This window comes from Oncorhynchus clarkii, chromosome 18, assembly GCF_045791955.1.
Source record: "Oncorhynchus clarkii lewisi isolate Uvic-CL-2024 chromosome 18, UVic_Ocla_1.0, whole genome shotgun sequence".
In the NCBI taxonomy this organism is placed as follows: domain Eukaryota; kingdom Metazoa; phylum Chordata; class Actinopteri; order Salmoniformes; family Salmonidae; genus Oncorhynchus; species Oncorhynchus clarkii.
The window spans coordinates 30,016,474-30,042,970 of NC_092164.1; the positions used below are offsets into that span (position 1 = coordinate 30,016,474).

General features: G+C 42.6%; 1 protein-coding gene across 1 annotated transcript in view; it reads left to right on the plus strand.

Annotated features, from left to right (window-relative positions):
* The first annotated feature begins 16,867 nt into the window (after nucleotides 1-16,867).
* The window catches only part of LOC139372561 (ephrin-A3-like), an 88,414-nt gene continuing 78,784 nt past the window's right edge, over nucleotides 16,868-26,497 (plus strand). Inside the window, exon 1 of the mRNA XM_071112302.1 lies at nucleotides 16,868-17,793. Within this exon, the coding sequence (XP_070968403.1) occupies nucleotides 17,684-17,793 (110 nt within the window). The 5' untranslated portion in view covers nucleotides 16,868-17,683. The remainder of the gene's footprint in view (nucleotides 17,794-26,497) is intronic.

Sequence of the window (26,497 nt, forward strand, 5' to 3'; positions counted from 1 at the left end):
TTCTGTCGGTCTCTCACTCCAAGCCTTATTGGCATGGCAGAAAAGGCTCGGCTGAAGCCAAAGCTAGTTAGATGACACAGAACAAGACAGTGGGATTTGTTGCCGTGACATCGATGACACGATGTGTGTCATTCCTCTGCTGTCTTACTGCCATTTAGCGGCATGTCTCTCGCTCGCTGTGTGCGGCCTAGCTCCGTTCCTTCTGGGGACTTAACTTCACGGAGACGCAGCAATATATAAGAATTCACTTGGTGGCAACCCTAATATGATTTGTGTGCCGACTCATAAAACCATGCCAAGCGTAACTTTTAAGAATGAAATGGAAATCTATGGTGTTGATACCCTTGTCGCATTGCAGGGCTTGATAATGTATTCAGCATGGTTATGATGACAGTGACTACAATTTTGATATGGATGGATATGTGGCAATGGTACAATTTCTTCATAGTATTGGTTGCTGTGGTAGTGAGTATATATATTTTTTGCAATGCTAAATTCTAATCTGGTTCATTTCTCCAGTCGGAGTCTGTGTGCCATGTCATTAGAGACCAGCATGGAGTTTCATTATCCCTAATTCCCCTCCCTATATCTACAAAAAATAAATAATAAACACATTTAATTAAAATTAAAATGCTCCACATTTCTGTGTTAATCCTAATTTTTGCGCCTTTAATTGAGCCTCTATTTGCTTTGCCAAAGGCTGGCTGGCAGAAGTGTTAATAAATAAACCATTGTGTAGACGCCATGAACCATTTAACTGAGCAATACCTAACGTACTACTTCACCTGCCTCATCAAACTCTACAATGTCATGCAATAACTTCTGCCTGCTCTTCACACACGTCCACACAGAGACACTCTCCACACACACTGTATCACTGCATAATTAGATCCTTTTCATATCAAAGCACTCACTATTACATTCTTTGTAAACAGTATAATCTAATAATATGAAACTGTGCTAGTGTACAGCATAATGTGTTTTGATAATATTTCTTAACTACTCGTTTATCTTTTTTTACACACCAAACAGGCTGTTGGTCCATCTATTTTTCTCGGTGTTCCTCTGTTCTCTAGCTTTGCTCATTAGTGTCATTTGATAAAAGGATATCTCTCTGATGATTCGCTTTCTTCCCCCCTCTCCCTCCCCTTCATTCTCTTATGCTAAATGAGGAAAATATATATTTCTCTAATAGGCTCTTGGAATAATCTGGCTGTATGTTAGGGAATTTAATTGCACATTAACATTTTCCCACTGTTTTCCAGCCTCAACCAATCCTCTGCAAACAACTGTGGATCCATAAATGTTACATTTGAGTCATTTAGCAGACGTTCTTATGGAGAGCAACTTACTAGAGAAATTAGGCTTGAGTGTCTTGCTCAAGGGCACATTGACAGATTTTTCACCAAGTCAGCGATTCAAACTAGCGACCTTGCATTTACTGGCCTAACGCTGTTATCTGATAGGTTACCTGCCTCTCAGAACTGAGATCTAATGTTAACCCTATTTGGTATTTTTTCTCTCTCCCCATTACTCTGTCAGTTTCTGTTTTTCCCTCTCCCCTGCAATGATACCTTTCATATTTTCTGTATGTATACAGTACTGCAGATATGGCTGTGCATACATTATAGTGCGCCTCTGTGTGCACTTTATTTTCTTTTACTGTCTCTCTCTCTCCCTCTGTCTCGCTCCCTCCCTCCAGAGTCCTGTTGGGAAATGAGGAATCCGTTTGGGAGAGTGGGGGATTCAGAGAGCGTGAAAGGGAGGTGGAACAAGGGCAACACTCTCTCCCCCCCCCCCCCCCCCCCACACCCAAACCCAAGTATAGTGCACAAACATATGAAAACATAATGGAGTATCTGGTTGCTGTCGAAGTCTTGATGGCCGAAATGTGTCCATTGTGACTACTGATGATGCATCTAATCGTGAGTGCACTGCTGGACGTTTTTTTTTTTTTTTTCATGCAAGTACCATGTCTTTCTGGTGGTGTAGTCAATATATAGTGGTGTATAATGTCTCTGGCGTCATGGGCCTTCTCCATTTGGCCTGAGGCGAAGCATCTGTACACATCTGCAATGGTGGAGTATCCCCCATCGCCTCATTATCTGAGCTGGAGCAGCTTAGTGATTTATTTACCTGCTCGTCGTTTGACGCTCAGGCAAAAGGACAAAGAGACGGAGAAAACTGAGGGAGAGAGCGACAGAGAGGGGGGGAGGACAGGGAGAGCGAGGTCAGTAGAGGGCGATGGAGGGAGAGAGAAAGGGACTTTGAGAGTGAGGTGAGAAGAGGGTTATGAGAGAGAAGAGGTGTCCAAGCGACGATAACGTGCTGATAATGAGTGTAATAGATGGAAACATTATGTTCAGATTTACAGATCGAAACAAAAGCAAAGAGGGAGGGGAAATGAATGTCAACCAAGAGTGAATGTGCTCATTCACATTTGTGTGTTGAGCTTAGTTAGAACCGAGACAAGATTTAATCATACAGTGTAAGGAAAATCACTCTCGAGACAAAATAATTACAGTCCACATTATTCTGACTCACTCCATCCATACACAACAAAGCTTACAACAAAACACTTCTTAGCAACCAGATATGAGAAAATGTGACTATTCCATATCTATAACATCTTTAAAACAAGTTGACAGGGTGACAGCCAGCAGGAGTTTGTCAAGGTCAACCCAGGGGTACTTAGAGATATCAGAGCCTCGGAGCCATCGCTTTTATCCTCAGCCAGTGCAATGCGGGTCCCAGGGGCGGTCCCTCATTCCCCAAACCACCCCCGTATGTCCCCTCTGGATCTCCAGGCTTAGCTAACTCATCCGTGTAAGCACATCTCTCCCGACTGTTGGAACCTGCCTCCGTGGGGTCCCCGAGTTGGCTTTGCCACACAGCGCACAACGAGCGAGGAGGCATGCACCGCCGATTTCACTGGAAGGGAGACAAGCGCTTAGAGAGACATCCCCCCCAGCATCACAACCACTACTACCCTCCATGCGCTTCTCTCTCTACCCTCGCGGTTCGGTGCCAGTCAGCTGGGTCACAGCCAAGTCCTGCTGCAGTCTGGAGGCATATGATGGTTGCATCCCAAATGGCACCCTCTAGTTGCTTCCCAAATGGCACACTATTCCCTACATAGTGCCCTACTTTTGTTTGACCAGATCCCGATGGGCCCTGGTGAGCCCTGTTGGCCCTGGTCAAAAGTTGTGCACTATATAGGGAATAGGGGGACATTTGGGACGCAGATTCTCTCTCTAACACATTTCCACTGTTGGCTGTGTATGAATCCATGAGGTTTCAGTGTAAAGGCCCTTGTTCAGAGCGATCAGTGTTTTCCAGTTGAAGTGCTAAATGACCCTTTTAATGTCACCAGCGAGAAGAACGAGCCATCTCTCAATTTGGCAGGAGCCCTTCCGTGGCAGCCGGGCAGAGTTTGATAGAGTCTGGAGGTTCTAACCAGCAGGAAACCTGGTGACCTTTCCCTGTTTTTGACGCGCTGACTCGCTTGCCCTTTCGAAAATGCTAATATCGAATGGTTTGCCATAAAACGGGCCCTCCTAGAGGCCCTCGGCAACAAAAAAAAAGGGCTCTAGAGTATCATTTTCCAGAAGTCAAGTTTGGGGTCATGGCTCTAACTGATACTGAACAAAGTGTGTTCAATGTCCTAAACAGTGTCGCATATAGCATCCTATTCCCTATATAGTATACTACTTTTGACCACCATAGGCTGATACTCAGATTAGTTTCTGAGTTTAAAATATGTAACCTTTATTTAACTACGCAAGTCAGTTAAGAACAAATTCTTATTTACAATGACGTCCTACCCCGGCCAAACACAGATTACGCTAGAGCAATTGTGTGCCGCCCTATGGGACTCCCAATCACAGCCGAATGTGATGCAGCCTGGATTCAAACCAGGGACTGCAGTGATGCCTCTTGCTCTGAGATGCAATGCCTTAGACCTCTGCGCCACTCAGGAGCCCTAATTTTTGGGGGCATGTTACAAAATCTATCTATTACAATCTAGTAAACCCTGAGCTAGGCACATAGTTGCTTAACTTCATGAGCTGTCTCAGCAACAACAACAAAAACGACCTAATTATCTGTAATTTTATTCATTCAAACGACCACAAAGGTGTGCAGAATGTGATAGAGAGTGTAATTGTCTTAATGAAAGACTGCGATGTGGCCTAGTTAACACAAGCACCTCTTCACAGCCAAATCAATAGAAGACAGCTGATCTGCCCAGGGCTCAGAAGTAGATCACCTTCAACTCAACTATCATCAAGGGCTGATGATGGTAATAAGCTGCTTCAGTGCGATTTACAACACCTTGAATAATGAGAAACCTTCAATCAGAGAAAAAGACAAACGACAACCTTTATCTTTCAGAAACGTTTGACAGTAAAGACGCTAAAACAAGTATATCTCCTAGAATATCTTTCCATCCTACATCTTACCCTCTTTTATTAATCTCTTCTTCCCATTCTCCTCCCTCTTTCACCTTCCCCTCTTTCAAAACCTTAATTAGCATTAGCAAACTCATCACATTATTTGCGACTCAATTTGGCACAACGATAAAGTGAAAAAGAACAATGAAGTCTGAAGGGCTTTACGGTAATGAAGTGGTGCTCTTGCAGATATTAGTTATTTAGAGGAGAAGCCATGCTCACCCAAGATGTCTGTCATTGTTTTAAGTCTTCTGCGTCCCAAATGGCACCCTATTCCCTTTATAATGCTCTGGTCAAAAGTAGTGCACTACATAGCAAAAAGGGTGCCATTTGGGATGTATCCTATTTTTCTATCTATCCCTGCAGATGTTTACATACTACTGAAGTCATTGGCAATGGTGTGCCTGATAGGGCATACCAGCTGTGTCACTGGTGAACACACAACCCCTCTGTTAGCCTCATTGCAATACACCACTGGGCTACTGCCTAATAATGCTCCTCCGAGGCATTGGACTTGGCCCTTTTACAAGTGCTTACAATTGAGAGGTCCCTGTCCCCTGCCTAAAATAGCTCTCCGGGCATCGGCTCGGCTATCCTCCCTGCCGTTCACCCTGACCGGCACAATAGAACAGCATGGGGAAGTGGTTCTGGAAGTGGTAGATGAAAGGAGTTTAAATAGAGGCAGATATTGCACTGTGGCTTTCAGCCGTCCGGCCCACAGACAGTCAATAGGGTCAATATCCCTGTCGGAGAGGAGAGGATAGGAGAGGCTGAGAGGCCATCTATCCATCAGACAGGGACCATACAGACCAGGCAGCACAAAAAGCACAAGACATCATTACAGTGGACCAGTGTCCGTCCGCCTTCGCCGCTCATCGACCAGTCGGCTGAGCAATGAGCAAAACTGATAGGGGAGGGCTGCAAACTCCTCATATGGCCATCGACCACCCATCCTTGGCTGACATACCACCCGCACCCCGCCCCCACCCCGTTCGACCGACCTCACGCCAGCCTGTCTGCAATTATTCAGACAGTTAATTAGGTCAGTCAGCTCCTCCAGCAACACAGGAGGAATGATGTGCAAGATGTCCGAGACTGACCTACTGACTCTCCTCTGGTGGAGCGTCTGAACATCGCAGGCTATGATCGGTCCATCTCTAAGGGATGGTAGACCTAACTGTCAGTAGAATTCATGATTAAACTGCTGAGCCTCCACTGTACTGTAGACCTGCCAGCCCCCGCCAGCCCACCCTGTGATGTTCCCAGGCATATGATGTGGTATGATCATGGGTCATGTGAAGGATTGGATTGTGTTTCATTTTTCTCAGATAGCATTCAGACATCTGATTGAGGGGAATGAATTGATCTAGAGCAGGGTTTTAAAGGCCATGGATTCTACAGGCTTTTGTGATAGATATTCACAGCAACCTTACCTAACCACCAATATGTAGATAGTAACTTACTATAAGCTACATATTTGACATACTGAGTATAACTGTATTATACCTTGCATATCAAACCTGATTAGCAGCTCTGACAAGGTTAATGCATTAAGCCGTGATGGAGATGAAAGTGAACTGCTGCCCTACAAGACATGTCTCTTCAAATCATGATTTAGTGGTTGGATCTAAAAACCTGCTGTGTCATGTTCTTGTATAATCAGGCCCTCTTTCTCTCTTACTGAAGCCCAATGAGCTGTTACTTTTCCTAATGTGAGGACATAATTCCGGCAGCATTCTCCTTCCAAAAGCACACAGGGAAAGGGTGATGTCCATGCCAAGCCCCTAGTCTGATAGTGATTGTGACATTTCCTCTCCTCCCTGAGGGCCTCACTTTGCCTCACCCCCTCCGACATCCAAAATGCTCCAATTCCTAAGGAGCAATATCTCTTCCTCACAGAGAAAAAGGTCACATGCTCCATTATGTCAAACTGAACTTTTGACCTAACATTTACAGAGAGAGGAGGCAAAAAATATCCCTCGATATGACACTGGAGTTCGGTCAGCATGTTGTTGTTTGAATGGATGCTACAGGAATATCATTATTTGATGTTAGACATTGGATGCTTACACATTGGTGCTATCTAGAACCTAAAAGGGTAGAAACTGTTTAAGTTCCATGTAGAACCCAGAGGGTTCTACATGAAACCCAAAAGAGTTCTACCTGGAAAAAACGTTTTTTTACCTGGAACCAAAAGGGTTATCCTATGGGGACAGGCATTTTGGATCCCTTTTCTCTAAGAGTGCAGGTTGCGAATGGATGACAAAAATATCTAAAATTATTACCAGACAGTAATCTACATTTAGGAAACTACTTCTATTCTGTTTCTATTCTTGTTTGATGCTGATGTCCTATCTTTATACATCAGCGTGCAAGGGAGTAGACAAGGTTGCAGTCGGGCCCTAAGGCTGTGATGCCGAAGACTAACATTGCCTTTGACTCTGATTCACTCTGCGAGTGAGTTCACTCTGCCAGCTTAGTTTTCTTCTCATAGATTCTCATTAGTGTTGGGTGGTAAAACAATGTGAGAGGACGTAGAGTGCAACTCAGCCAATGCAAAATGTACTGTATCAACCATCAACCACTCAGGACAATGAGAAGCACACCAAATTCACTGACGATTCTCACTATCAGGCTATTAGAGTACATTTATACACAACAGTTATCGATTGACGTAAAGCGAGAATTTAAAAGAGAAAGAGAGAGAGAAAGAGAGAGAGAGAGAGAGAAATGGGGAAGATATAGCGATAGGAAGAAAGAAAGAGTGAGATAGGAGGTGAAAAGAAAGAGAAATATATATGGATTCATTGAGAACCTTACTTAATTGCTTCCGCAATCGATTGTCGTCCCGTGGCATGGTATGCATCCCAAAGGGCACCCTTACACTTTATAGTGCACTACTTTTGAACAGGGCCCTTAGGGCTCAGTAGTGCACTATGAAGGGAATAGGGTGCCATTTGCTACACAGGCTTGGTCATTTGAGACTGCTGATTTGGGAGGAGCTGGATATCGACCCTGTTGTTGATTGTGCATTTTGCTTTGTCTTACAAAACCAATCCTTGGAGGCTTAATAAAAGAAATACATGCTCGGCTCCACTAAATACTTGATGTAAGGTGCCGTCAACTATCATCTCTTAAGTTGTTTTGATTAATGATGGCTTCCAGGCTACAGCCTGTCATCATGCTTGTCAACATTTGTTCCTGTACCTGTCCAGTGTTGTTATACATACCTTATGTAAGCATTGTCACATTTTGAAGGTAGTGCTTCATTACGTTTCCATGTTGCAATGAGATGTTATATTACTTTGATTGATTTATAGTCAATGGGGAGACAGCCCAAAGACTTTCCCCAACACCCTCAAACATCCCCCGTCTTATCTCCCTCCTTTCTCTTCCCTCCTTTTTCCTTTAATACTCCATGCGTCACTCATGCTAATAACCACACTCCTCATTTTGTCTTCTCATCAGACACATGCTGCTCTCCCATCTCTTGTTTTCTCTTCTCCTCTCTTCAATATTTCATGCCAATGAAAGTGCATCTATTCTCAGCGTTTCCCCATGTCCTACCACCTCCTGACTGTCAAAACATAATTTTCTATCATTCGACATCCCTCTCCCTGACTCTTTCTACCCCCTCTCAATCATCTCCGTTGTGACCATCATGTATTGGTGATGATGACCCTTGGTGCAGTGATTGCCTTCCTTTATTTAATTTCTCCTCATGTTTGTATGCCATTGTTCCATTATTGTCACTACCCCAATTTTGCAAACACACTACACCCATTTTGCACACACAACACACACACACAACACACACACACAACACACACACACACACACACACACACACACACACACACACACACACACACACACACACACACACACACACACAAAAGTCAATCACCTATTGTCAGGTTTTGGGTAGGTTGCTTTCTAAAAGTAATCCATTACAGAAACAAATTACCTATCCAAAATTGTAATCAATAACGTAACTTTTAGATTACCTAAACTCAGTAACATAATCTGATTACCTTCAATTACTTTTAGATTACTTTCATTAGAAAAATTGAACGACATCTATTGCAGGATAAATCAATGTTAAGGTTTACATAGCTGGCCGTATATGGCTGTTAAATTTAACATTATGGGTTGGTTATGTAGTCTTCTTCTAGCCCATCACTTTCTACTACATATAATAATACGATTAAAATACACTGCTCAAAAAAATTAAGGGAACACTAAAATAACACATCCTAGATCTGAATTAATGAAATATTTGTATTAAATACTTTTTTCTTTACATAGTTGAATCTGCTGACAACAAAATCACACAAAAATTATCAATGGAAATCAAATTTATCAACCCATGGAGGTCTGGATTTGGAGTCACACTCAAATTTAAAGTAGAAAACCACACTATAGGCTGATCCAACTTTGATGTAATGTCCTTAAAACAAGTCAAAATGAGGCTCAGTAGTGTGTGTGGCCTCCACGTGCCTGTATGACCTCCCTACAATGCCTGGGCATGCTCCTGATGAGGTGGCGGATGGTCTCCTGAGGGATCTCCTCCCAGACCTGGACTAAAGTATCTGCCAACTCCTGGACAGTCTGTGGTGTAACGTGGCATTGGTGGATGGAGCGAGACATGATGTCCCAGATGTGCTAAATTGGATTCAGGTCTGGGGAACGGGCCATAGCATCAATGCCTTCCTCTTGCAGGAACTGCTGACACACTCCAGCCACATGAGGTCTAGCATTGTCTTGCATTAGGAGGAACCCAGGGCCAACCACACCAGCATTTGGTCTCACAAGGGGTCTGAGGATCTCATCTCGGTACCTAATGGCAGTCAGGCTACCTCTGGCGAGCACATGGAGGGCTGTGCGGCCCCCCTAAGAAATGCCACCCCACACCATGACTGACCCACTGCCAAACCGGTCATGCTGGAGGATGTTGCAGGCAGCAGAACATTCTCCACGGCGTCTCCAGACTGTCATGTCTGTCACATGTGCTCAGGGTGAACCTGCTTTCATCTGTGAAGAGCACAGGGCGCCAGTGGCGAATTTGCCAATCTTGGTGTTCTCTGGCAAATGCCAAATGTCCTGCACGGTGTTGGGCTGTAAGCACAACCCCCACCTGTGGACGTCGGGCCCTCATACCACCCTCATTGAGTCTGTTTCTGACCGTTTGAGCAGACACATGCACATTTGTGGCCTGCTGGAGGTCATTTAGCAGGGCTCTGGCAGTACTCCTCCTGCTCCTCCTTGCACAAAGGCGGAGGTAGCGGTCCTGCTGCTGGGTTGTTGCCCTCCTACGGCCTCCTCCACGTCTCCTGATGTACTGGCCTGTCTCCTGGTAGCGCCTCCATGCTCTGGACACTACGCTGACAGACACAGCAAACCTTCTTGCCACAGATCGCATTGATGTACCATCCTGGATGAGCTGCACTACCTGAGCCACTTGTGTGGGTTGTAGACTCCGTCTCATGCTACCACTAGAGTGAAAGCACCGCCAGCATTTAAAAGTGACCAAAACATCAGCCAGGAAGCATAGGAACTGAGAAGTGGTCTGTAGCCACCACCTGTGAAATGTATTGTCAATCAGTGTTGCTTCCTAAGAGGACAGTTTGATTTCGCAGAAGTGTGATTGACTTGGAGTTACATTGTGTTGTTTAAGTGTTCCCTTTATTTTTTTGAGCAGTGTATATCTTTACATTAAAAACCAAAGTCTATCAGAATTTCAGTCATTCCAATAAATGTTATACACCTTGATCTTCAAGAATAGGACTTGGAAAAATGGAAGTATAGATTAGCCAAATTGTTTTACCTGAGCGTAACCCCAAAACTAAGGACTTATTAGCCAGTCCTACTCTGTTGTTTATGATTTTGTTGTCATGGAGGACAGATTTGTCTCATTGATTCGAGTTGAAAAATAAATGCTGTCCTCATGGAATGGCATGCTTTGAGAGATACTGAGAAGTGCTATTTACATGTGAAAACTTAATTTATTATGCTACGTTTGCTATAGGCCTATTGTTTACCTTTTTGTTGGTGACACTTGGATATCTTGATAATATGCAGCTGTATAAAGAGCAAATCCACATTTGAAACAATAACAAAACGGGAAGCCCCACCTCTGTTTTGGTAAAAAGCTGAGGGATGGGAGTATTGTAACTACTCTCAGATGAATAGACAGAGTTATGGATTGAAGGACTGACCATCCATGATATCAAAATCATTGTTTTAACCAGGCTATACGGTGTTTGTTTACATATACAATGTTTACAAATGTTGGGGGAAAAAACAGCTTATATTTTGGGTTCTCATGGAGTGAGACAGTTGAACTACGCTCATGAGGCATTTCTAAGTTATATTCTTCAAGAATCACTACCGGTCAAATTTTTTAGAAAACCTACTCATTCAAGGGCTTTCTTTATTTTTTTCATTTTTTTCTACATTGTAGAATAATAGTGAAGACATCAAAACTATGAAATAACACATGTAGAATCATGTAGTAACCAAAAAAAGTGTTAAACAAATCAAAACAATTTATATTTGAGATTCTTCAAATAGCCATCCTTTGCCTTGATGACAGCTTTGCACACTCTTGGAATTCTCTCAACCAGCTTCATGAGGTAGTCACCTGGAATTAATTTCAATTAACAGGTGTGCCCTCTTAAAAGTTTATTTGTGGAATTTCTTTCCTTCTTAATGCGTCTGAGCCAATCAGTTTTGTTGTGTTGTGACAAGATAGGGGGGTATACAGAATAAAGCCCTATTTAGTAAAAGACCAAGTCCATATTATGGCAAGAACACATCAAATAATCAAAGAGAAATGACAGCCCATCATTACTTTACGACATGAAGGTCAGTTAATATGGAACGTTTCAAGAACTTTCTTCAAGTTCAGTCGCAAAAACCATCAAGCGCTATGATGAAACTGGCTTTCATGAGGACCGCCACAGAGGCTAAATTCATTAGTTTCCAGCCTCAGAAATTGCAGCCCAAATAAATGCTTCACAGAGTTCAAGTAACAGACACATCTCAACATCAACTGTTCAGCGGAGACTGCGTGAATCAGGCCTTCATGGTCGAATTGCTGCAAAGAAACCACTACTAAAGGACACCAATAATAAGAAGACACTTGCGTGGGCCAACAAACACGAGCAATGGACATTAGACCAGTGTAAATTTGTCCTTTGGTCTGGAGTGCAAATTTTAGATTTTTGGTTCCAACCGCTGTGTCTTTGTGTTACATGGTCTGGGTGAACGGATAATCTCTGCATCTGTATATCCCACCGTAAAGCATGGAGGAAGAAGTGTGATGGTGTGGGGGTGCTTTGCTGGTGACACTGTCAGTGATTTATTTAGAATTCAAGGCACACTTAACCAGCATGGCTACCACAGCATTCTGCAGCGATACGCCATCCCATCTGGTTTGGGCTTAGTGGGACTATCATTTGTTTTTCAACAGGACAATGACCCAACACACCTCGAGCTGTGTAAGAGCTATTTGACCAAGAATGAGAGTGATGGAGTGCTGCATCAGATGACCTGGCCTCTGCAATCCCCCAACCTCATCCAAATTGAGATGGTTTGGGATGAGTCAGACTGCAGAGTGAAGGAAAAGCAGTCAACAAGTGCTCAGCATATGTGGGAACTCCTCCAAGTCTGTTAGAACAACATTCCAGGTGAAGCTGGTTGAGAGAATGCCAAGACTGTGCAAAGCTGTCATCAAGGCAAAGGGTGGCTATTTGAAGAATCTCCAGTATAAAGTATATTTTGATTTGTTTAACACTTTTTTGGTTACTACATGATTCTACATGTGTTATTTCATAGTTTCAATGTCTTCACTATTGTTCCCAGATGTAGAAAGTAGTAAAAATAAAGAAAAACCCTTGATTGAGTAGGTGTTCTAAAACTTTTGACTATTACTGTATATATATATATATATATTTACAAATCCAAAAATGATGTAGCAACTACAGATTGCTCCTTTAAGTTTATCAAAAGTGTACGAGTTTGATCATGTCTCCATTAGGCCTATGGATTTTTTTTTATCAGCATGAATTAGATTGAGCAGTAAAAGTCTCACTTTTATTCCACAGGCTGAAATCCATGCTATGCAGCTGTTGCAAGAGTACATTTTTCACTGGCTGTCCACTGATTTAAAAAACAATGATTGATAGGCACCTTAAACTTCTTGAATTTAACCTTTATTGGTTTCAAATATATATTTATATTTGTGAACAGCCATCCACAACAACCACAATCCGTAAGGTGCAAATAGCTGAATGAGAGAGCAGCAGTGTGATTCACATCAATGACCTATGTACTGTAGATATCAATAATAAGTGATATCCGTATTGCCGTAGACCACACCACTGCTGTCATCCTCCAAGCGTTTGTTCAAGTTGGATAATCTTTGGAATGCCGACAGCAGTCGCACCATTGGAAGACATACAGTGAGCACCATAATTCATTAGACAGTGACCATTTTTTGTTATTTTGGTTCTGTACTATAGCACTTTGAGTTTGAAAGGATACAATGACAATGAGGGTGAAGTGCAGACTGTCAGCTTTAATTTGAGGGTATTTTCATACATATCGGATGAACCGTTTAGAAATTACAGCACCTTTTGTACATGGTCCCCCCATTTTAAGGTACTAGACGTATTGGTTGAATTGGCTTCACATATGTTTGTCGTTAGGCAGGTGTATTCATTTGTGTTTTTTGTGAATGCAGGAGAGCTGTTGATGAATAGAATTGATTCTAGACTTTGCTATTGCCTTTGGAGGTTGTTGTTTGGGTGTGACAACATGAGGAAGACAGCAGTGTCGGTGCAAATGAAGCTGGCCTTCATAAGGCTCAGAAATGAAAATCAATCAATCAGGAACATTGCAAAAACCCTGGGCATTCCCAAGTCAGCAGTTTGGTTCATCATTAACAAGAAAAAAACCTGACAACAGCCCAACAGATCGAACAGATCTTGGATGCAGGTGTAGATGTGTCAAAGTCTACCATTCGTAGAAGACTACACCAGCAGGACTACAGAGGAAACACTACAAGATGCAAACCACTGATAAGCCTGAGGAACAGAAAGGCCAGATTACAGTTAGCTAAAAAGCACCTAAAAGAGCCCCAAGAGAAAAAAGTATTGTGGACAGATGAGACAAAGATGAACATGTACCAGAGTGGTGGAAATAGGAAAGTGTGGAGAGAAAAAAAGACATGCCCATGATCCAAAGCACACCACCTCATCCGTGAAACATGGTGGAGGGGGTGTTATGGCTTGGGCCTGTATGGCTGCCAGTGGAACAGGCTCACTTGTCTTCATCGATGATGTGACTGCAGACAGAAGTAGAACAATTTAATATTTTACCTGCTCAGATAAAACCAAATGCCTCCAAACTCATTGGATGGCACTTCATCATGCACCAAGACAATGATCCTCAACATACTGCTAGAGCAACGAATGGGTTTTTGATGGCCAAAAAGTGGAAAATCCTTGACTGGCCGAGTCAATCACCGGATCTGAATCCAATTGAACATGCATTTTACATGCTGAAGAGGAGACTGAAGGCAATAAATCCCCGAAACAAGCAGGAACTGAAGATGGCTGCAGTACAGGCCTGGCAGAGCTCTGCCAGGGAAGATATCCAGCGTCTGGTGATGTCCATGCATCGCAGACTTCAAAGTCGTTGCATGCAAAGGATATGCGACCAAATATTAACAATGATTATGGAGAGGACTATGTACAAAAGCTTCTATATTTTCTAAACGGTTTATCCGATATGTATGAAAATACCCTCAAATTAAAGCTGGCAGTTTGCACTTCACCCGTATTGTCATTGTATCCTTTCAAACTCAAAGTGCTAGAGAACAGGACCAAAAATAACAAAAAATGGTCACTGTCCAATGAATTATGGTGCTCACTATAGCTTGGACTGTAGCCTACAAAAGCCTATTCCTGCTCTTTTCCCGCGATCCATCAAACACATTTGGTGTGTCTTCATAGTGGTCTCCGACTGTACATGTGTCTCACACCTGTTATGATGTCTGTCATCACTCTTCATACATATAGCACGCCTCCATCTCCCTTCTCCCCTCTTTTTCATCCGCCACGATCATTTACCAGTACCCAGCTCATTCCCCGAAGTTTCACCTCTTATCCACTCGTTAACTTTCTCTCTCTCACTTTTCATCATGTCCTGACATTGCAGAACATTGTTCTTGATTGCTTGGCAGATGCCATTATCCCGGGCCTGTATCTTCCCAATCTCATTAGCCATTTGTACAGCTGGGTACTTGCTGGAGCGAATCAGTTTAAGTACCACGCTCAAGGGTACACACATCAGTAAGGCCCACCTGGAGTTCATACCTGCCATCCTCCTGATCGCCAATAACCATAACAGACACGCTATGGTGTCCTTCGTCTTTTTCTCTCTTTTCAATTTCTCTCTCCCTCTTTCTTTCTCACCATAGTCTCCTAGGCTCTCACTTGGTCTCTCTCGCCATCTCACTTGTTTTTGGCACAGTGGGGTTAGGTAAACAGAGGAATTGAAAATTCATGTCGGGCAGTAGGGGTGAGAAAGGGAGAGGACAGGGAAGACTTGGGAGGTGGGTGTGATGGTCATGCCATTGTGGTTTACTAACACAACGCTGAACATGGGGAGAGGGGACGGGGACATAGATGGCAAGATTTGAAACTGTACACATCATTGTTGTGTTTCTTCGTGACCAAATATTGTTGTTTTATTATTAATAATGGTTGGTTACACTCACTAAATGTTTTTATTTGGGATCATTCTCATAACCAGAATTCTCTGAACACTTCATTCAAAGTAGGTCTTTGGTGTTTGAATTTAAAATGTGATTATTATTAAGTGAGAAAAGAAGAGTGATAAAAAGAAACAGGAGAAAATGTATGATGCAGAAGAGAAACAGAGCAGAACATTTATAAAAAATATTTCTCTGTTAATGAATTCTGTTAGTAAATCATTATCAGGAAAACAAGGATATATGAAGACAAGGAGGTAGATTGATGATAATATATGATCTAAATAATCAATATGTCCATACCGGTAACAATCATGGATGAATCACTGTGCATGTAGAGTAAACAAGGTAACTTCTCTATAGTGTAAGGCTACACATGTTTACCATTTAGTGCCCAGCAACGGCAAAAGAACAGCATGCACATCCGCAACACGTCCCAAAACATCAAATTAAAACACATTTGATTATTGATGACATGAAGCAATCCACTAGACCATGCTTCCCTCTCACATACTATGTGAGCCCATATTGAGACACTCACAGTCTAACACTCATACATAGGCCAACCATTCCCATACACATGCATAAGGCCTACTACATGGTTCATGTTACTCAAATAGGAATATGTGAATATTAAATATGTCAATCTCAATATGTTCTGATCTTCGTTGACAGTATTTTCAGTGTGAGTTGTAGGTTATAAAAAAGAGAGGGTTTGTAAAGAGATGGCTGGGATATGCCATGGAGACGCAATGCATTCCTCTTGAGTGAGAGGTGACAAAGGGATGACAAATGCTAGTAGCAAGTGATCTGGCATAGTAAGAACATGCAGAGGAAAGGGAGAGTTGGGGGGAAAGTGTTGGTAGGCTACTCTCTCTTTCTCTTTCATCCCCCTTTCCCTGTCACCACGGCAACATCCCTGGAAGGCATTCAAAAGAGGGGTCATCACTGACAAAAACAACAGAGAGGGAGAGAGTGAGTGAAGGGAATCGAGATCAAAATAGACAGTGTGTGTGTGTGTGTGTGTGTGTGTGTGTGTGTTAGAGTGTGTGTGAGAGCGTGTGTGCATGAGAGAAGGGGTGCGGGGAGGAGAGAGTAGGGCTGTAGACCTACTGTGGTTTAGGAATAATATAGCATTTTCTCCAATGAATTTGAACTTTACTGAGAACTAATCACAAGATGCAAAGCATTTAGTATTCCCAATGACAGATTATAGAAACTCACATTAGGGAGACTTAAATCCCCACTCACATCACCAAAACCACTTATGAAAATTACACCCAAGATATGATAATAACCGTTATAATAGGCCTATAGAATTTGCATAGTTAATCAAACACAGTAATGCCTAAAACAGTGAAATTAATAGTGTTTAAACCCACCATCGAAATTAAACAGGTTAATTAAAATCTCTCTGAATATTGGAAATTAAACACACGCCCGCATCACACTCACACTCACACTCACACACACACTCTCTCTCTCTCACACACACACACACACACACACACACACACACACACACACACACACACACACACACACACACACACACCCCAGAAACCTGCCCCTCTCTTCCTATTCTTCACACACACACACACACACACACGCGGTGATGGCGGGGTTGGGCAGAGTGAGCGCATCTTGTCCATCAGAGGGCGGGATTGTAGGAAACTGGCGCGCAGTGCGTGGGTGGTTTGGAAGAGGCGGCGGATAGAAACTAGCCACTAAATTCTTCCGCTGCTCTGTCGTTCGCTGCATACTTTACGTATATACTTTCATTGCGGAGATTAAACTAACGTCCGTGGGCGTGGCGTTTGGCTGGAGCAAGGAGTCTGGGTAGCAAGGCAAGGTAGACACCTCAAAGTCTCAATTGACAGTCTGAGCTGAGGCTCATTTAAAATGACAAAGTAGATGATCGTCAAAACGAAACGGGAACACAATACCAACAGAAGGATAATGTGAACACATTTTGAGAAACTTCAATGCGTGCTGTGCTTGACCAACCAAGACGAAAATATAGTATTGAGATATGTTGAGGAGAATTGCAGCATCTTGTCGGCTCAATATGGGACAGTTGTCAGTTGTGGCAGCCTAATTTGCCTTATCACTTATTCTTATTACACTACTGTTTTCGGTCAGTGGAGAGGAATAGGGAACATAAAAGTAATAGCCTACTCAAAGCACGGTGACTTCAACGTGCGCAGCAGGCAAAGTACGTACAAATAGGGTTGGGGAGAATGCCCAAAAGGGATTCTTCGCGCAATGGAATTAGAGTTGAAAAACACGTAAACCAAGCCAAGTACGCATATTTGTCCTTCCCAAAGGTTGCTGGAAACTATTCAACTGCGTTGTTTTTGACCGCTGGGATGTTGTGAGAGACCCACTGTTTGGGACGGCGGAAACTGAGAGCGAAGAAGGTAGCCTAAAAAGAACGAGGAACAGTGGGATTATGGCTCTCGCAACGGTTTCTCTCTGTCTAATAGCGCTCGCCTTTACAAACTTGCACCTGACGCGAGCCAACGACCGACATGCCGTCTATTGGAACAGCTCAAATTTACAGTAAGTAGGCTACAAGTATAATACAGTACACTATTATCTTTGTTTTCTTTGTTGCTATGGACCTAAACCGACGACAGGTGTCAGTATGAGGAATTGATCATCCCCTAACTAAATGTTACTATTTTAGAGAATACAGGTGAATGTATGTACAAATCATTGTTAAGTGTGTGATGAATGCTGTATTCCCCCATCCCGAAAATGTGCATTGCAGAATTTGCCTATTTCCAATAACACGCACACGTGCACACACACACACACACACACACACACACACACACACACACACACACACACACACACACACACACACACACACACACACACACACACACACGCACACACACACACACTATAGCAAATACCAGGCAATTGTGTTGCCTTAATGTTCCTTTCCACCATGTAAGCAGGTACCTGGTGTTCTATATGAATATTTAATTAATGTGGACAACTCAGTTGTCACTGTCCATCTCTTACTCCACAATGACTCATATCTGTCATCTATGACCCCCTCCCCTCTCTCCCTCTCTCACAAACACTCAATCCTCTCCATCTGACTGCAATCCATTCCGATGTTGTCTGCTTTCTTTGTCCCCCCCCCATAGGTGGTGCATCCATAAGGCTAGGGAAAGCTATTTCATATTGCATTAAGTTGCCAAAATGATGTAGCCTAATTATCCTAATGTCTATACATAAATAAATACAATCATTCAAAATAGGCTACTACACCAGAAAGCATGATTTGGCCACAGAGGATCATTAGTTTTTGAAGAAAAAACGCTGTGGGTTGTTTTAAACCACAGCCTACAGTCGAAAGGGGCCGCAATTTGGGCAGCGGGCTCGGCAATTACCAAATAGATGATACTTGAGTTGAAACTGTCAATGAAAAGCAGAGAGACCCAGCTAAGCATTTTGCAATATTTCTAAATACAATCACAGAATAACATAGTTTGGAAAGCAAATGGCTATTACTGTAAATTGAAGACAGTGGAAAGACTCTAATCTGTCTTTAGTTATCAAAATGCTCAACTTAATTGAGCGAACACCTGCCTATCTTATTGGCACCAGCGGAGAGTATCAGCCATATCTCCGGTAGTGATTAGTGCTTTTTGAGGTGGGTTCGTTTTCGGTTAGATTATGAAAAAATGTTGGTTTCCCAATTTTTTTAGACATTAAATGCACTATGATTTATGTGGGTTGAATGCTGTAACAATTCATACAATGAATAGAAGTCCCATGATGGTAGTGACTGCTCATTACTGCATATCACTTATTTAACTATCATTTATTCACATTACTTTAATAAAATATGTTTTATTTGATTGCTTCATTAAGTCAGACTGGACTAAGGTAAGTGGGCGCGCAATGGATTATGGTCATTGTAGTTAATTACCATGTTTTCAGTGCTAAAATATGTAGAATATTGGCCTGTTTGAAACTACAACATAACACAGTTCAGGCTTGATCTGATTTATCTCTTGCAGAAACTGCACATCGAGATCACAGACAAAAAAAATTACAAAATGGAATTCAAAATAATTGAACTGACGTCTTGTCAAATGGTTGTTTAAAAAATGAAAAATAACCAACTTTTCCGTTAATCGCTCAGCACTAATGAGTGTGCGTATTCACTGTCTTTATTATTGGGTCAGGGACACTTGAAATTTCGTTTTTTAACAATAATTTACTCCTCCAGGTTAGATGGACGTCATATTGTATTTGCGTCTCTCTTTTTCTTAGGCCTATTAAATGGTTGAAGAAAACATTGTTTTTATTGATCTGTTTGTCAGTGTCAGCAGAGTAGGCTACCCTGTCATTTTTGTCATATTAAAAAAAGATTCTGCTAATGTCTCCAGTAATATGAAGTGTAGTAGAATTGCATGTAATGTGTTTATTAAAGGCCACATTTTGCCCCTGCAAAGAAACAAAAGGCTATCTGATATAGCCTATAATCTAGCCTACTCTACGCCACTACGCGCTGCATTTTTTTTTGCGAGCAGTGATTGAGTTATATTATTAGCCTAAATTATGACTAGCCAATCTAATCATCACAAATAGGAATAGTAGGCTATCTGACATAAGACCGCAAATGTGAGGATGCATGGAATTCTTTGTGGTAAAGGTGCATTTCTATGGTGAAAATTTGCTTCCCCAAACTTGAAACCTTGAAACAAAACACACACGCACATACACACACACACCACACACACACACACCACCCCAGAAACCTGCCCCTCTCTTCCTATTCTTCTTCTATCTCTCCTTGGTCATAACAATCCTACTACAGTAGGTAACTATACTGTAGGTAAACATCTCCAGACCTCTAACTCAATACCTCTGCAGCAGAGATCGATGGGGTATCTGGTGTCTTTGTCCTCTCATTAGTTCTCCATCTTTCTCACATTCTTTTATCTTCTCCCCTCACCCTGCTGTTTGCTCACTTTCTCTCTCTCTCTCCCTCTCTCCCTCTCTCCCTCTCTCTCTCTCTCTCTCTCTCTCTCTCTCTCTGTCTCTCTCTCTCCCTCTCTCTCTCTCTCTCTCTCTCTCTCTTTCCCACCTTTTCGTTTTGTCCATTTATATTCACCTCAGACACTGGCCTATCTCCTGTATCTCCTCTCTCTAGCTCATACTTGGTTATTTACCTCCCTCTTTCCCTTATTTTTCTACTCTCTCATGGCCAGCCTGTCCCCATCAATTTCTTTTTTGTTGTTGTGTGCATCTCATTACCCCCCCTCCCCCCCATCTGCTCTTGTTTCCTCATTCACCTCCAAAACCCAGGTTGAGTCCCAAATTGCACCCTATTACCTAGTGCATTACCTAGTGCACTACAGGGCTCTGGTGAAAAGTACACTATATATAGGGAATAGGGTGCCATTTGGGACATATACTCAGATGGAAAGATAATATCAAAGATAATTACATATATACAATATAATTGTTTGAATGCATCTGAATGATAATTCTGAAATATTTCATATAACTCAGTCTGGGTATGTCTGGATACTCAAGGTATCTCAATCACCTCTGGTGTACCGAACCAACAGTGCAAACGAACACCTAGTCAAATTCCAACTAGCCCTGGTTGTGATAGCAATTATGTATGCCAGTTTGAATCTCAATAGAGGAGGCATATTTAAAGAGAATCATTAGCAGTACCAGCACATGTTCAAAGTGTTGTGAGGGTTTTGCAGGTTTGTGCGTGTCACATTCTGTATTAGTATTATCTATCATTGTTAATTATTCATTTGGTGTGTGTTCTATGACTTGCACAGCGTGAGGAGTACGCCCAGGCATTGTACGGGATAATCATTCATCAAGTCTTGGCACATCAGCACCTTAATATAACACTTATATCAATATATTTTCATTTTAATATATTCTAATGATAATACGTGTATCTGTGTGGGGCGATGTGTGTGTTTGTAAAAAAAAAAAAATCCCCTCCTCCACATTGAGATAAGAATCTGTAAAATAATGCAAAAATTGACCCAGTTTGCAGGTAGCAGACAAATCCACAGAGGCTATGGCAGGAATACTGATAAGCGATCAAGCCTTATAGGCCGTAGGCTTTAGGCCACTTCAGCATCATTGGTTCATCTCAAATGGCACCCTATTCCTTATATAGTACACTACTTGTAAACAAAGCACTATGGACCCTGGTCAAACGTTGTGCACTATATAGGGAATAAGGTGCTATTTGGGATGCAACCGCTGTCCACATCCTGCTGCAGGCCTCACTTACCCACCTCAGAATTAGATACTACCTCAGGGGGAACAGGGAGGAGCCGAGGCCAGGGCAGAGGGCAAGGGACCAGGGGCTTTCAGGGCTGAACTCTGGGTGATGAGGCCTCGTTGTTGGTTGTACCCTTGAGCGAAGCATTCAGCCCAGATGGCTACAGAAAAAAAATCCAGCTGTGAAAAATGGGATCACATGAAAACCAAGCTGTTTGTGCTAAGGCCATGAAAACAGCTTGCTGTGGGTTTTATCTGGATGAAAAATTCACATTTACCTCTTATTTGGCCAGGTAAGCTGACTGAAAATACATTCTCATTTACCGCGAAGACCTGGAGAATAGTTACAGGGGAGAGGAGGGGGGATGAATGAGCCAATTGGAAGCTGGGGATGATTAGGTGGTCATGATGGTCATAATTTAGCAAGGACACGGGTTTACCCCTCTACTCTTACAATAAGTGCCATGGTATCTTTATTGTCAACAAAGAGGCAAGACACCCGTTTAACGTCCCATCCGAAAGACGGCACCCAACACAGAGCAATGTCCCCAATACCTGCCCTGGGGAATTGGGATATATACAGTACCAGTCGAAAGCTTGGACACACCTTCACATTCAAGGGTTTTTCTATATTTTAAACTATTTTCTACATTGAAGAATAATAGTGAAGACATCAAAACTATGAAATAACACATATGGTATCATGTAGTAACCAAAAAAAGTGTTAAACAAATCAAAGTATATCTTATATTTGAGATTCTTCAAAGTAGCCACCCTTTACCTTGATGACAGCTTTGCACACTCTTGGCATTCTCTCAACCAGCTCATCCCAAACTATCGCAATTGGGTTGAGATCGGGTGATTGTGGAGGCCAGGTCATCTAATGCAGCACTCTATCACTCTCCTTGGTCAAATAGCCCTCATCAGGTGTGTTTTGGGTCATTGTCCTGTTGAAAAACAAATGATAGTCCCACTAAGTGTAAACCAGATGGGATGGCGTATTGCTGCAGAATGCTATGGTTGATAGGAGATGTAGTACCCACTGTGACTATTAAAATCTACCCTGTTAGCAGTTGATGTTACTCTTCAATAACACAGACCCCAAAGCAAATCAGGGGGAGAAAAATAGTTTTATTCAAAGAGGAGCTATTTGCTGAGAGTCAGATGTTCATTCTCCCCTGTCCTCAGTGATTCTCTCCTGTGATTCTTTCCACAGAACAAAGGGACAGGATGTACTTCAAAACCCAGCCCTAGCCTGTGGTTGACCAATTCGTTTTCCTTGCAATAAAACTGGGCCAATGGCCAAATAAGAAGTATCCGATTTCAGGTTCAATGTATAAACAATTTGGACCAATGAGAACTTGCCATGTAGCTATGAGTCCCGGAATGAAATTCCTCTCATGTCTCTGACCCATTGATCATTAATCTCTTATTACAGAAAAAACACTATTTCCATTGATCATTCCCTATTGACCGTTATGTAACGGCATTCCTCCTCCTCGCCACACTATGAAATACAAAACAATAAACGTGAACATGAACGAAAACCGAAACAGTACCGTGTGGCAACAAACACTCACACGGAAACAAACACCCACAAACCAACCGTGAAACCCAGGCTACCTAAGTATGATTCTCAATCAGAGACAACTAAACGACACCTGCCTCTGATTGAGAACCATACTAGGCCGAAACAGAAACCAAACATAGAAAAACAAACATAGACTGCCCACCCCAACTCACGCCCTGAACATACTAAATAAAGACAAAACAAAGAAAATAAAGGTCAGAATGTGACACGTTAGTACACTATTGACTCCTTGTCCTCTGCGTTGTGTTCTTATCTTCAAAATATTCTTACACTCCCCTCTAGACCATTTAAAAAATAAATATACTTAAAATATATTTTTAGAAAACAATAAAAAGCATGAAAAAATAGAAAGTATAAAAAACATTAGCAGTAAGCATAAAATGATTCACATTAAACACCTTGCATTTCAATAAAACACAAAGGGCATATTTTACTTGCTGTTGTAATAAGAAATAGATTTCAAACAAAGTTATAGAAAATAAGTATTAACAGGTGTAATAATGATGTCCCGTACGATTCCTACCACATCTTGTATTAGGAGGAAACTCACAAAAAAAAGAATTGTCTACAAGACAACAATATTCAATCGTCCTCTTGGCAAGTTAATCATTCACTAAGTCCTTTGAAAGTGACCAGCTCTTCCACACTGGTATCAGTCCCACATAGATAACTATTTCAAACTATGTTCTGACAGTCTGCCAGTAGTGAGGAATTCTTCTTCCGTTCCACTGGTTGATAAGGACTTCTCTAATGACACTTCACTGGTGATCTTATATAATTTCAAGTACAGTCCTTGGGTCAAGGAATATAGCTTCTGCTTCAGATGGTAGATTCTCATAACCTGTAACGAAGGAATAAAAAAAGTGAAAGTAACATGTCCTGGTTTCAGGAGAAATTAATATTTCACATAGATTTTTTTGTGATTTTCAGGAAAACGTTGGACATTTCACCTAGATATCCCTGCGGTGTACAACATAGAAGTTTATCAGGTTCTGATCATCTTACTATGCTTCTTCACCCGAGATTGACCCCCTATTGCTAACCAATCAGTTCTTTATTCTCCAGGCTCCGCTTTGCCATCAAAATGGCCAACCTTCCAATGAGTGACATGTATCCATCGTGATTTTCACTGGACTTTCACTGCTGACCTCATTATGAGCAAAACTTGATAAATACCTTCCCACTTTGGCCTTAATGTGTCTGTTACATTTTTTTTTTTTACCATCACCCACTGTCCTGGTACTACGTCATGTCCCCCCACGGGAGTTATTCCCCACGCCTATTTTACTTGTCTGTCTGCTTCCCCTACTATTGTAGTATTGTAGTAACTGCCCAGCGTGCCTTCCTCACACCCCCCTCCGCAATGCTTGAACCGTCTGTGTATAGGATAAACTCAGGGTTTTCCAACAGATGACTCTTAGTAAACCCATCAGAGAGCTGATCCAAAACCAACTCAAAACAGTCATGTTCAAGCAATGTGGTATCTGGAGGAAGCATCAGAGTAGCAGGATTACATGGTATGATGATGTTAGGAGCCTCCAACACAGCTAACCATTTGTTCCAATGAGCAGCTGTGACCTGTGCAGCTCCATTCATTGTCAAAAGAGTATGAGCAGCATGTCGGCAGAATCTTTAATCACTACTGTAGTAGCATCCATAGCTTCCTTGCTAATGGGATATTGTTTTGTAAAAACCACTATTTCCATTGATCATTCCCTACTGACCGTTAATACTCTATTGACTTCTCGTCCTCTGCGTTGTGTATTTCTCTTCAAAATATTCTTACATCCCTAATCAGAAGCCGTAGATAGATGGTAGCATTTGCACGAAACTGAAAGCGCGAACCACCACATTTAACCATGGCAAGGTGACTGGGAACATGGAAGAATATAAACAGTGTAGTTACTCACTCCGCAATGCAATCAAAGAAGCTAAACGGCTCAGACACAAGACGTATGTGGCAGGGACTACAGATAATCACGGACTACAAAAGGAAAACCAGCCACGTCACCGAGACCAACGTCTTGGTTCCTGGCAGGCAAAAAACATTCTTTGCACGCTTTGAGGATAACACAGTGCCACCGACGCGGCCCGCTTACCAAGGACTGTGGGCTCTCCTTCTCTGTGGCGGACATGAGTAAAACATTTAAACGTCTTAACCCTCTCAAGGCTGCCGGCCCAGACAGCATCCCTAGCCACAATCCTCAGAGCATGCACAGACCAGCTGGCTGGTGTGTTTACGGGCATATTCAATCTCCCTATCCCAGTCTGCTGTCCCCACATGCTTCAAGATGGCCACCATTGTTCCTGTACCCAAGAAGATAAAGGTAACTGAACTTAATGACTATCACCCGTAGCACTAGCCTCTGTCATCATGAAGTGCTTTGAGAGACTAGTCAAGGCTCATATCACATCTACCTTACCTGCCACCCTAGACCCACTTCAATTTACTTACCGCCCCAATAGATCCACAGACGATGCAATCGCCATCACTCTGCATACTGCCCTATCCCATCTACACAAGAAGAATACCTATGTAAGAATGCTGTTTATTGACTATAGCTCAGCATTCAACACCATAGTACCCTCCAAGCTCATCACTAAGCTTGAAGCCCTGGGTCTGAACCCCACCCTGTGCAACTGGGTCCTGGACTTCCTGACGGACCGACCCCAGCTGGTGAAGGTAGGAAACATTGTGTCCACTCCGCTGATCCCCAACACTAGGGCCCCATAAGGGTGCATGCACAGCCCCCTCCTGTACTCCCTGTTCACCCATGACTGCGTGGCCAAGCACACCTCCAACTTAATCATCAAGTTTGCAGACCACACAACAGTAGTAGGCTTGATTACCAATGATGATGAGACAGCCTGTAGGGAGGAGATGAGGGCTCTGGGAATGTGGTGCCTGGAAAACAACCTCTCACTCAACGTCAACCAAACAAAGAGATGATTGTGGACTTCAGGAACATTAGAGGGTGCACCCCCCTATCTACATCGATGGGACAGCAGTGGAGAAGGTGGAAAGCTTCAAGTTCCTTGGCGTACACATCACTGACAAACTGAAATGAACCAGTCACACAGACAGTGTAGCGAAGAAGGCACAACAGAACCTCTTCAACCTGAGGAGGCTAAAGAAATTTGGCTTGTCATCTAAAACCCTCACAAACTTGCACAGCACCCAACCGCAAGGCTCTGTAGAAGGTGGTGCGGTCTGCCCAACGCAATACTGGGAGCATACTACCCGCCCTCCAGGACACCTACAGCACACGATATCACAGGAAGGCCAATAAGATAGTCAAGGACATCAACCACCCGAGCCACTGCCTGTTCACCCCGCTATCATCAAGAAGGCGAGGCCTGTACAGGTGCATCAAAGCTGGGACT